Below are 13244 nucleotides of genomic sequence, written 5' to 3' on the forward strand. Positions count from 1 at the left end.
TTATTTTATTTTATATTTTAATGACAGTTTAGGACATTAGGTAGCTATAAACACGGAGTGTACTTGAAAGCACCACACACACACCGATAGTGAAACCACATGAATGAACTCCAGGCAGTGTCTCTGTGCGTCCTGTCTACCGTACTGTCTTTAATGGGCTCGTCCTGTTTTCAGGCCGGTGTACACTTTCTATGAACTTTTACACCATTTCAGTGACTAAAGGGAAACTTCAGCTTTTTCCCCTTGGTGATGTATCAGCGCCTTTTTCTGTGTGCCAGGCTGCTGCTATTTTTTACAGGTAAGGAGGGGAATACTACTTCAGCTGCTATTATTACATTATATTACATGTGTTTATAGTTATATAAATGAGCTGCAAATTTATATAATCCCAATAGTAATGACAAAAAAGGTTACAAATGAAGTTACACAGAAGAGCAAAGAGGAAAATGTCCATGATTTGTACGTTTAAGTAACACAAGTTTAAGGCTAAATAACAAATAAGACAAACTTGTTTTACCAGCTTTAAATTCCATGAACATGACAGCAAGAAGATCGTTGTGTTATTGTTAAAATGATAGTCTATGGGCAGAAATCTGTGCCATCAGAAACTGAATTTGAATAAGTTAAATTTGAATTTGAATTTATGGTTTGAAAATGATCATCACTAAATTGAAATTGAATTTTATATTTTGAAAATGAATTGATTTGCTTTGAAACTGAAATGGAGTGATATAAAATTATTCTGCTCATAATGTTTATGGACAGAATTTCTAGGTGCAGCAAGTGGCAGAAGGCTTTCAACTGGGTGGTCCCAGAATCAGTCAGGGACGAGTTCCTGCCCCAATTGGAGGAGTTTAAGTCTTGGGGTCTTGTTCACATGTGACAGGAGAAGGGGAGATCAATAGGCGTATTGGTGCTGCGGCTGCAGGGATGCAGATGCTGTGCCGGTCTGTTGTGGTGAAGAGAGAGCTGAGTGTAAAAGCAAACCTCCTGGGTGAGGTCTTAAAGGCATGTCCCAGGACACACTGGAGAGATTATCTCTCTCAGATGGCCTCGGTGTCCCAACAAAGTCCCCGATTCTAATTGGATTTTCCTAAATCTTTTTATAAGTGCAAAATGTTTACATGTGAATGCAATTACATTACAAACTGTATGTTGACAGAACCACCTTCGTGTTATTGCTATTATAACAGTAATTACAGGCTCACAGAGTGATAAGAGGGAGATATGACTCACACATTCTTGCATTCACAGTGTTGGAATATGAGATAAGTTATTGCATAGTTTCCACTGATGAGTCGGATTAACTTAAGACCTGTTTTCACATTTATACCTTGTGGTAGGATGTATGCAAAAGGTTATGTCAACAATACAAATCATTGTTCTTCTGTAAGAGGTGCAAATATTTTTCCGGGAGCAGAGATTTTGCTTTATGCCTCCGGCTGTTTCATGTGATCATCACTGTAATAATGCAGCTTACAATATTGTTATATTTTAATATTTTACTACTGCTACTATTATTCCTTACTAGTGTTGTTTGAGAGTCCGTGCTAGTTTGCTAACTTGGATTAAAGGGCAACAGCCAAATTTTCTGGATCTCATGGGTGGCCCAGAATATTTGGTGCGCCTATGATTTATCAAAGGAACTCCAACCAGGAAACCAGAACGTGTGCAGCACCACAATGTTTGTCCCTTGTCCAGATATTCTGAATAGTTGTATGTTTACAGGGATTCCTGCTATTGCGCCTTATCATACTGCATTATTTTTGTGCCAGTTGTTTGAGTATCTGACTCTGAGGCATAAATGTGACTGTCAAAGTATCGTTTCAGTCACAAAGGCCAAGCTGCCTTTGATTTTATGCAGTTAAAGCAAAGGCACAAGAGCAATCCAGCACTCAAAGCACCCTTAATGGAAATTTATTGGAAATTTTGCAACATCAATCAACATTAATCGGGTCACATTTAGAACTTTTTTTTAAAGAATGTTTATGGAAAAACCTTTAACAGAAACAACTATACAATCTAAAAAATTGGGGACTCCTGAAATGTAAGATCTTTATTTGAAAACTAATCCACTTTTTTTTTTTTTTTTTTTTTTTTTTTTGCCTGTCCCGTTTGGCTCTTTTGCCATCAGAATTGTTGTCTAAAGGCAAAGAAAGATGCCCAACGGATTTACTTTACCAAATTGACCATCCCAGCCTTGCCGTAATGGTCCATTTGATTCACCTTTTATTGTTTATTTTATTTTCACTTGCTGAATACAGGACAGACTTGACTGGGGGAAAGAAGGGGAGAAAGAGAAACAGCTGAGAAGAGGGACTGGGGAGAAGGGCAAAAGACAAAAACCAACAGAATGGGCAGAAAAAAAAAAGAAAAAAAATGCATATATCGATCACCTGGATCACCTGCTGAGAAAGAAAAAAGAAAACAAGCAGAAGAGAACAAGAGTAATAGAATAAACAACATCACAATGATATATGGGAATATGACAGTAAATACTAAATATTAAACATTATTGTGCAGCACATAAGATCAACACAACACAGTGTGCTTTGAGGTAGGAGCCAAAAAGGGTGTAGTTTGTGGGTGTGATCACCCGTGTGTACACCTGTGAGCATGGACGCTTGTTTTTTGTTTTTTTAAAGGTTCCTTCATGTAATGAAGGAACCCAGGCAAGAAGAGGAAAAAAGAAAAAAAGAAGAAAATTTAAAATGTTAAGTGTTAACATAATGCTCTGTAATTGAAGCAAACAACCCACCCACTCCAGTTATTAGCAACTGGATTATGAGTTATTACTGTAAGAGGCATAACACTGACTTATTGAGTGATTTACCTGCAGTCTGTCAACTTATCTGTTAGTTTGTGATTCTTTTTCTGCAAGCTGCTAAACTCAAATGTCATCTGTAGAAAAACACAAAGTACACAAGCTGAATAATTAATTAGACCAAAATGTCAAACCTGTTACTGTTAGGTCAAAGTCATCTCTAAGTTATGAAATTAAAATAATTATAGAAGTTAACTGAACTGCTTCCACATCTCCTGTACAAGAACCAGAAAAAAGAGAGAAAAAAAAAAAGAAAACTAATCCACTGGTGACGTGGTTGGTGTTGTGTGTTGCATTTTTTTAATGTCCTGGAAATTAATGAAGTATAGCTAATTGAACCCTCTTTAAAAATAAATGTATTTGATTGTTAAAGCATTTTTCTTGCATCCACAAATGTTAGCATGATTCTTATGATTTAAATCTTCTTGAGGCATATTCATTGGAAGATTTCCTAAATGTGCACAATTACATTGCATTTCTCTGGAGTTTCCATCAGTCTCACAGTCAGAATGAGCGCCATAGGTAAAAAAAACAAAAAACAAACCCATAGCTTTACTGTTTAGCTATCACTACTAATAATAATAATCATAATCTTATTACCTTTGTTGTGTCACAAGTGAAAATGGATCTTGTTTATTTAATCTCCTACATGCATTGTTGCACTAAGTTATCGCAGCATAAAACCATGAAGCTGTCAGTCTGACGCAGTGGACATTTTTTTTTTAAACTTTTGTTTATGCTGCGTGATTTTCAAAGTATGAGGAAGCGCTCTCTATCTGCCACGTGAGGTGGTAGAGTTTGTCTTTGGTTTTACAGTTGTTTGTAATTCCTCGATCATTATTAATTAACCATCTCTTTTATCTCATCTGGTTATGCACTGACATTTGTGACTGATACAGTGTTGCTCAAAGAAAGGCACTCAGCCCTTCTTCATTTTATAGTTTTTACAGTCGGTGGCTGCAAATCATCTCACGTTTGTGCAGCCTGATGAGACAATCATGATGACATGATATCTGCTGCCATATCAAGGAAGGAAAAACACAAAGCACAAGATTGCGTAAGCAAACAACTGTTCTTGCGCAAGAAAGCAAATGCAAGCCACTGAATAATTTAAAGAGCCAAACAGCAATTGGCAAATGCAAATGCTATATCTCAATCTGGTCGCAAGTAGGAAACTGACTAGTATAAAAAACTGAAAAGTATGGCAAAAAAAAAAAGTTCAATTCCAGTTGCACAAATAAGGTCCAAGGTCTCATTATTACAAGTAAATGCAATACCATCCTATAGGAGTCAGTGGAATAGTAGTGCTATCCAGTGCAGCTTTAAAAAGAAAAAATCATGTCTTTCTTTTATTATTTGTCTGATTGTTAACTGCATAACTGAAATAAATGAAAACAAGCCCAAGTTATAAATATAGTGACTGAAAGAAGAAGAATTCTGTCAAGGTCAGCGGGGCGAGCCGTGTGGAATTAGTAAAGGACCCAAGATGCAGGCACTGCTGATGTGAGGTAGCTTTATTTGTGGCGACTGAAAATACAAAAAGGCGACGGTGGCGAAAAAACAGAACTGAGAAAACCTAAACTGGGAAGACTAAGCATAAAGCAAACCTGAAGCCAGAAACAGAGATGCAGGAAGACACAGAGAGAAAACCATAAGATGCTGTAGGGAGATAACGCAGATGAACCAGCAACTAACAGGCAGACACAAGGCTTAAACACACAGAGGGATAACGAGGGACTGAGACACAGAAGGAGGGCACAGCTGGGAGTAGTCTGACATGACGGGACAGGTGATAATTGAACACACTGCGATTAGACACGGACCTTCAAAGTAAAACAGGAAACACACACACATGCAAAGACACAGACTTAGAGACCTGACTACACTAGAGGGGATACACAGGCAGGGATGACACAAAACAGAGGGAGCACAGAATAAACACTGGGAAACCAAAACACAAACAGTCATAATTCATAATAGTATCAAAAGTAAAAGTACAAAAACCAAAAACACTGGGTCACCGACCCAGGACTGTGACAAATTCAGGCCTTCAGAGTCAGAGTAGAACTGCTTCTCCTTCAAAGAAGCCGTTTGAAATAATTATGACTGGATGACTCCTAGGTGGGGTGTTTTGGGTGGATTCGGGATTGAGAATTCCTGAGGACACACCTGAAAATAACTGGAGTAATTACATTATTAAGTTGGTTTGGGAATGCCATGGAGAAGGAGGTCTGGGCAGGTCTGTTTAGACTGCTCGTCCCTCACCCAGAGATGAATAAGTAGTATAAAATGTAGCATTAAATGAAAACATTTATTCATATATTTATGTATTTTTTTTCTAGGTGAACATGCTGCACATGGTAAACAGGGGCAGGTTCTAGCATTTGCTGGTGGAGATGTTATTCTACCATGCAACTTCAGGATCTCTGACAGCACTGACTTTCCGACTGTTGAGTGGTCCAAAGAAGGTCTGAACCCAGATGTGGTCTTCCTGTATCGGGATGGCTGTGAGACCTACGAAATAAAGAATCCAATCTTTGAGTACAGGACAAGCTTGATCATGAAAGAACTGAAAGATGGAAACATCTCATTAAGGATCTCCAATGTGAAAATGTCTGATGCAGGGAAGTACAAATGCCTCAAGCTCTGGAAGAATGCTCCTCGGGAGGTCACAGAAGTGGAGCTTGTTGTTGGTACGTCCTCTCAAGTTCAATTAATAACCAAAGCTAGGAATGCTGCACAGGCCTTGGACCTTGTCTAGTTTATCAAATCGTAGGCTGAACGAACCAAGTAATGTGAATGACTCCTTTTATACATTTCTGTGAATTATTCAGATTCAGTGTCCAAATAGACCCAGCGACGGCATTTTGATGGATTAAGCCAAGTCACGTCTAAATGATGAAAGAGGATAACACGCTTGCTTGAGTGTAATTTTCGTAGTATTCGCCTCTCAAAACAGCATCAAAAAGGCTTTTTGGCTGATTGTAAGATTGTAACACATGGTTAGATAGACATTTTTGCAGTACAGCTGGCTTCTGTGAGGCAACAGTGCTAAGCAATTTTTGGCCCATAAAAATGACAAAAACCAGCTAGTTGTTAATACTTCAATAGTAATTTCATAATAGAAAACATTTTTTAGCAGCTCCATTACACTTTGTGGGTAAATCTAGAACCTGTGTTTACTGTGAGTATGAAATGAAGCTTGTGAATGGAGTAACTGACACTTCTAAGCTTGTGTGAAGTACTGTGTCAACAAAGGCTGAGAGTTCAGTCTGTGCACACATGTGCGTCAGAGTGTCTCAGGTTCAACTGGTTTTGTCCTCATTATGTTGTCATTATGTGCTCTCTCCAGTACTTTAAATTGTGTACAGAGTAAACTGTGTACACTATTTGTTCCCCATGTAGTTATTCTAAAAATCATGTCTCTTTGAAGTTGTTTACCAAGTTTATGTGATTAATTGGTTGATATTTCACTCTAATGAAGCTTCTAAAGAAGACTTTTTATAGTGTTTAATTTTATTAAGAAAGATTTTAATCTTTACCTATTTACCTTTTGATAACTTGGTTATCTTTAGCTACTCACAGTGAACTACATTTGGTATAGTTGGTTGCCTGAAGCTTAATTAAGACGATGGCTTGAATTATGCACATAAAACTAGTCATGAAGCTGGTTATTCAGGAAGTGATGACAGATGAAAGATTCAGTTGGCACACCTGATTAGATATTTTTGTTTACAGGTGCAGTCTCGGAGCCAAAGCTCTCAGTGGTTTCGGTTGAAAGATGTGGGGTGACTGTGCAGTGTGAGGTGAACTTCTGGCCAACAGAGCCTCAGGTAACATTTCTGGATCACCAAGGAAATGACATCCCCGCTCAAGGTTCAGAAAGAGATCGAGATGCCATCGGACGTTTCATCATCAAACAAAGAGTTACTCTGCAGGAAGGAAACAGCAGGTTCAACTGACATCATTGCTCCGTCTTTCAAAACTCACTGATAATTTATTTTGTGTAACATAAACAAAATGTTTTCCTTATGCCTCAAAACATTTCTCAGACACATCAAAAGTTGCTCTCTCATATGCGAGAGGTTGCGATGCAGTACATCATGTATCATGAAACAGACTTGTTGAGTTAAGACATCATTAGTGCAATGTGAACAGGAATAGTTTTAAATCTTATGACCTTATTTTGACTGGTCATTGGCATTTATGATTTCTTTAAAGCTAAAACTCTTGTGTATGAACGTATTTCTCTCTGTGAAGTCTTAAACGTCCAAAGCAATAGACACAAGAGATGTGAAGAAAAGAGCGAGGGCAGAGGGTGAGATGCGCATGGATGACTTGCTGCAGTCACCCTTAAAGGGAACACCCCAAAAAAACAACATTTAAATTTGGTTCTATTAAATTGATCCTGTTTTCATAAAAGATTTAACCAGTGATATACCATGTTTGGTAAGTAAATCAGACACAAGCAGCCAGTTTTTTTCCCCAACTCATCATTATATTTAATTTCTTAAAAAACATCTATCCATCCATTTATCTTCTTCCAATTATCCGGGGCCGGAAGTCTAAGCAGAGAAGCCCAGACCTGTCTCTCCCCAGCCACCTCCTCCAGTTTGCCCGGAGCTACACCAAGGCATTCCCAAGCAGCTGAGTGTCCACTGGGAGGAGGCCCGGGTGGTTCAGGCATTTGACACTGTCAGATGCCTGAACCACCTCAACTGGCTCTTTTCGATGTGGAGGAGCAGTGGCTCTACTCTGAGCCCCTCCCGAATGGCCCGACTCTCTAAGGGAGAGGCCAGTCACTCTTCGGAGGAAGCCCAATTCTGTCGCTTCTATGTGCGATCTTGTCTTTTCAGTCACTACCCACAGCTCATGACCATAATTGAGGGTAGGGAGGTAGATTGATCGGCTAACAGAGCGCTTCACTTTGACACTCATCTCTCCCTTCATCATGATGGACCAGTTTGGCGTCTGCATCACTGCAATCACTCATGGTGCAGGAACTCGTCCCTGAGTGGGCACTCCACCCTTTTCCAGCTGACGACCATGGCCTCCGGAATGAGAATCATGTGCTGATTCTCATTTCCACCGCTTCACACTTGGCTGCGAACCGTTCCAGTGCAAGCTGGAGGCCATTACTCGATGATGCCAACAGAACCAAAACATCTGTATAAAGCAGACATGAGATTCTCTGTGAAAAGCTCTGTGAAAGCCTTCCACCGCTTGGCTACGCTTAGAAATTCTGTCCATAAAAATTCTAAACAGAATCGGTGACAAAGGGCACTTATTGTTAAAAATCTTTTGAAAACAAAACACCTTTGTCCACATAAAATGTTACTAATGTACTCTAAAACTAACCAACTTGCATTTGTTCTCACAGCATCACCTGCAGGGTTCACCAGCCAGAGATCAACCAGACCAGAGAAACAAAGATCCTCGTATCAGGTACACGGGGACTTGAACATCACACATGTACCTGCTGGCTAACAAAATAAGAGAAATGCAGCCTGTTGTAGGAAGTTCACTTACTTTTAAAAACTCCAATCTGCTCATGAACTGCAGATGCAATTAGTGTTAAACTCTGGAACAGTGCATCAAATGACAACAATCATGTTTATATAATACATTGTCCCTTTTTAACTAAAACAAATAAAAAAAGAACTACCACCACACATATCCAACCTCAAATCAAATCATATGCAATTTGATTAATCTGTTCATTAAATAAACAGTTTTCTTGCATTATCTCACAGCTGAGTTGTAGGAAGTTGAAGGTGATTCAATTATTTTCAGGTATAGTCTGAAAAGTCTTCCAATAATTAGCTCGGGAAACATCTTGTTGTAATAAAATAAAAACATAAATGTGTTTTATTTTGTATACATGGAGCCATTTACGTGATTATGCAACACTTCTTAAGAAAGGAAGCTGCTTAGTTTGCCATAGTTCCTAGATATTGGAAAACCAGTTCTATGTTGCAGACATCATGTTTGTGATTTAGCAGATAATGTGATCAGATGTTAACATCATGCATGGTGTTATTTCAGCCACCTGCAGCTCTGACATTTGCACCGCTGCCTTTGCTGCTGGAGGGCTGGCTTCTGTCTTATTTTCAGCTATATTAGCTCTACTGATATATAAGGAACACAATAAATCAAGTAAGTCACTGTCTTCATTTAACAAAGATGATACAGTTAAAAAGTGAAGACATGAGCGAAGTGGTGAGCATCTAAGTGTTTTCTCTGCCTTGAAAAGGTTCACGTCTGTAGTGTCGTCCAACTGCCACAGGATGGCAGACATGGACCTCTCAAACAAGAACCACATGCTCAAAGTGCTGTTGCTGAGTACTTGTACTTAAAGACAGCTTGTTTCAGTAGAAAAAACAATAGCAACAGCTTTGCTTTTAGTGCTATCAAAAACTCATCAACCCACTCTTCAAAAGAAAAAAAAACAATGTCCTGTAAGACTTGTGAAAGTCTGTTAATGTCACATATTATAAAACAAAAGTTAGAAATATAGTTGCAGTGCTCTTAATGGCCAAAGGTGCACACATAGTGGCAGCTGTGGCTCAGGTGTTAGAGCGAGTCATCTGCCAATCGTAAGACTGGTGGATTCGTCTGACTGACTACGCGCTGAGGTATCCGTGTTCAGATACCGAACCCCATTTTGACCCCAGTGCATTCATGTAAATGCAATAAAGTACTTAAGCGCTGCATGAACACATGTGATTGGGTGAAAGAGACTTAGATGTCTGCTCAACTGAGTAGAAAGGTGATATACAAGTACCAGTCCATAACATTTACTTCTCCATAATCACCAAAATATCTTTATTTAGTATCTCTACTTGTTTCATGTCTATTCAGGGACACCTCTAGAAATCTTTCATATGGGGGCCAAAAAAATATCGGGGTGGCACAGCAAAGACAGAACAGTGAGGGACATCTAAAGTGACAAAAATGATATAGGCAGGAATAAATAACAAGTTAATGTTTCAACTCATTGTAGGGTGTCTTGCCCTCTCTTGTGTTCACTTGTGTTCTTGGTGCTGGGGGTCACTTGGGGGGGCCAGACAATTTTGGTGGGTGCCCAGTGCCTCCCTTGGTGGTGGTCCTGTAACTGTCACCAATCGAAAAAAAGAAAGTACAACTATGCAGTGAAGTTAAGGACGGGCGACAAGCTTGTGAAAAGTTGCCTATAAGTGTTTTAATGTTTTTATTACCTTCAGATTCAAATGTTTGGTGGGAAAAATCTTCATTTTGTTGCTTCACAGCTAAAGTCACTTTAAAATTATGTCTTCTTTTACAAAAATAGTTTGGGTTGCTTTTACTTTCCCTTCTTGTTAATCCGTAAATTAATGTCACATTATTAATGACACATTTTTTTTTCTGTCTACACAGCCCAAAAAAAGAAGCGTCTTCACAGGAAGTCATCAGACCAAAGAAAGAATAGCAGCACTGAAAATATGTTAAACAGTTTAACTGAGCAGCTAAAAGAAAGATTGGCTGGACTCAAGTCAGAGCTTCAGGAGAAAGAAGAGATCATTCGCCAGCTAAAAAGAAATGATCAGCCGTCTCGTGCTGTTGCTACCCAGCATGACCAACCAATTTGGGGCCTTTTCACGTCCAAACCAGACATCCCCAAAAGACCTTTCAATCATTATTCTGACCTTGACTCCAACGCTAGTTACTGTGCTGATGACTATAATCCAAAATTCACAGCTTCAACCAAAACTTACCCTCCAAAATCTGGCAGCTTACACCACAAAGGTTCACATTTAGGAGTCAAGAGGCAAAACAGCAATCCAGCACCGGGCCAACCAATCCAAAGAAAACATCGCAACAGAAGTAGTCCTGCTATTATGTCTTTAGCGTTACCTAGCTTGTCTTTAACCAGCAATGCAGAGAAAATGCTGGACCACATTAGCAGCTCAAAGAGTGAGGCTGAAGCCCTCCTAGATCAAGATGCATTCTCACCACTGCATAGAAGTTATTCAGCAGGTTCTCATTTAGCTTGCAGTAATAACCGCTTTTATGTACTGGAAGATTTAACTGAAGAGTCATGAGCTGCCAATTCACAAAAGGAGAACAAAAACTGGAAAACTTTCAGTTAACATCTACTAATGACTGCATCTTAGCCAGATGTGTTAAAGCTTGGCTTCAGAAACTAGAAGATATCAACTTTGAAATTACTTTGGCCTTATAGTTCTTCTTTTATAAGATTTTCATTTGGGTGTGCTATGGGGAAAAATCCATGTAAAGCATGGCTGGCATGCTGATGGATAACACTTAGACAGACATTCATGAACCGACTGTTTTAATTCCTATTTGTATTTTTGTTTATGGATGGTTATTTTTTTTTTTACACCAACAGTTATTTAAAAGGTAAGAGCTGAAAATGAAGTCTTGGGTTTTAAACTAATGAGCATTAAACATAGACTATTTGAATGAATTAGATTTGGATGTATTATATAACCAACATATTTTGTGTGTGTGTGTGTGTGTGTGTGTGTGTGTGTGTGTGTTGATGTTTTATTGAATCTTAGTACCTTAATTTTGATTTCTGTTTTACTGTATTGTAAATGTTGCTTTATGTTACCATAACATTTGATGTCAAAGGTTGTATTGAGGGTTTACATTATTTAAAACTGCTTTGTAATACAAATTTAAAATGTTCTATTTGGCTTAATGTTTCAGGTTTCAAAAGCTAAATACTTAATGAAATATTTGTATGTGTTATATAAACAAAAATGATCATTTTCTCAAGCTTATGCTTTTATGTCTTCCACACTCAAGTTCATTGTTTATTTCTTCAGACAATATTAGTCTGAAACCTGAAAGAAAATAAAGTGTGAACACTACTGAAGTACAGGAAACCTCCAAAATTCACAGGGATTACATTCATAGAGCACCTGCGAATTGTGGAAAAACTGCAAAAAATTCCTATTTTTTATAGTTCAACCCTTAAATGTGTATTTGGGTGGCATCTTTGGGCTTTAATAGGGAAAAAGAACACGAAAGCATTCAGTGCAACACTTAAAATGCGGAACTGCATCTGCCAGAGATGCAACAACATGTTGTTGCAGCTGAAAAGACATATCAGAATCAGAGAAACTTCATTAATCCCAAAGGGAAATTGAGCATGTGAAAATGATCCAGAAATACCACCTCCTCTGGGCAGGTTAGACATTTCCTGAATATAAGAAGCTAATGAAGTGCGATACTCTGACTTCAAACATGAATTAACTTGATGCTATGTGAAGAAAGTTTCTGTAACTACTCAGTTACTCACTTACATGCATGCATGTGAGCACACACACAGACCTTGCACAGTTTAAGAGTTTGTTGGATTTTCTAATCTTTATATTTTGACATACCTGTTAACAGTTGAGATGATTTTTAAGTTCTACTGAATCTTTATAGTTAAGAGCAATTTGAAAGGTAAAAAGAATAATACATTTAATATTCATCCGTTTTTCCTCATCTTATTTGGCATAAATCAATTGTTTGTTTGTTTTAATGTGAAACTGAGGAACATTTAGATGATCACCTTAAGGCAGAATACAGAAGAAGAGCACCCTCTTGTGGCGGAACTGAAACATTCCACTGTAAATGACGCTGTCAAACTCGTGACTGATGTCATTAATCTAATCATGTTCCTGCCTGCCTTCTCCGAGCCAACCAGGCTCTACTTTGCTTGCTTTAGTTCTTAATGTTCTTCTGTCTTTCATTCTCCAATTAGTGCAATAAGCCTCCTGGACCCATCCAAGCTGCAATCTTCATCTTCACTCCCATGTAGAGTCTGGGGATCCTGTCCTAAATCATGTCACCACTGGGATTATTTCTGCTTTGATGGGTAGTTGGAGTCAAATTACCAAATAGCTTAATATAGTTCAGTATCTGAAAAAATTGTTAAGTGTTAAGTTTTTCTATTGAAGTATTATTGTGGATATTGCTGGATTGTCTAATTAAACGTAGGAAAAAAAAGAATCACTATATTTTAAGATAATTTTTAATCAGATTTTTCAGGTAGCTGTCACACCACCTTTAATGGCACATCTCATTCTAACCTGTTAGAATAAATGAATTCTCGTTTTGCAGTGTAGTCAGGGTTACACAAAAAAGTCTTCTAACAATTAATGAAAGGAAAAAAATCCAACACGGATCTGTCAGTGAAAGCTTGTCTAATACTATCATAGTTATGATAAATCTGTATTTTCTACTTTTTGTAGCTGAGGTCTTTTAATTATTATTTGTGAACCTGCTACATTAAATATTCATAAATATTTGTGTGTGTGTGTTTTAGCTCATCTCAGGAAATACCGCTCTAAGTAGAAGAGCGGAACCACCACCCACCCACTTGACTTGCAAATTCAATATTATGGACCTCCAGCCATCCTTTAAACGTCTTGGAGTTCAAGTTAGT

The 13244-nt window shown here is 38.2% G+C and overlaps 1 protein-coding gene across 4 annotated transcripts; it reads left to right on the forward strand.

Annotated features, from left to right (window-relative positions):
• The first annotated feature begins 79 nt into the window (after positions 1–79).
• Positions 80–12070, forward strand: LOC101466898 (putative selection and upkeep of intraepithelial T-cells protein 1 homolog). 4 transcript variants are annotated; one of them, XM_076880378.1, is made up of 6 exons: positions 80–298; positions 5167–5517; positions 6563–6776; positions 8205–8269; positions 8870–8980; positions 10220–12070. In XM_076880378.1, the coding sequence occupies exons 1-6, from the start codon at positions 250–252 to the stop codon at positions 10882–10884; spliced, it is 1455 nt and encodes a 484-aa protein (XP_076736493.1). In that variant the 5' UTR covers positions 80–249; the 3' UTR covers positions 10885–12070. The 4 variants fall into 4 exon arrangements, with proteins under 4 accessions (XP_076736493.1, XP_076736499.1, XP_076736501.1 ...); XM_076880380.1 differs by lacking the exon at positions 80–298 and adding an exon at positions 5040–5063; XM_076880384.1 differs by lacking the exon at positions 8870–8980.
• Positions 12071–13244: the final 1174 nt, after the last annotated feature.

The sequence above is a fragment of the Maylandia zebra genome, linkage group LG3, assembly GCF_041146795.1.
Source record: "Maylandia zebra isolate NMK-2024a linkage group LG3, Mzebra_GT3a, whole genome shotgun sequence".
In the NCBI taxonomy this organism is placed as follows: Eukaryota; Metazoa; Chordata; class Actinopteri; order Cichliformes; family Cichlidae; genus Maylandia; species Maylandia zebra.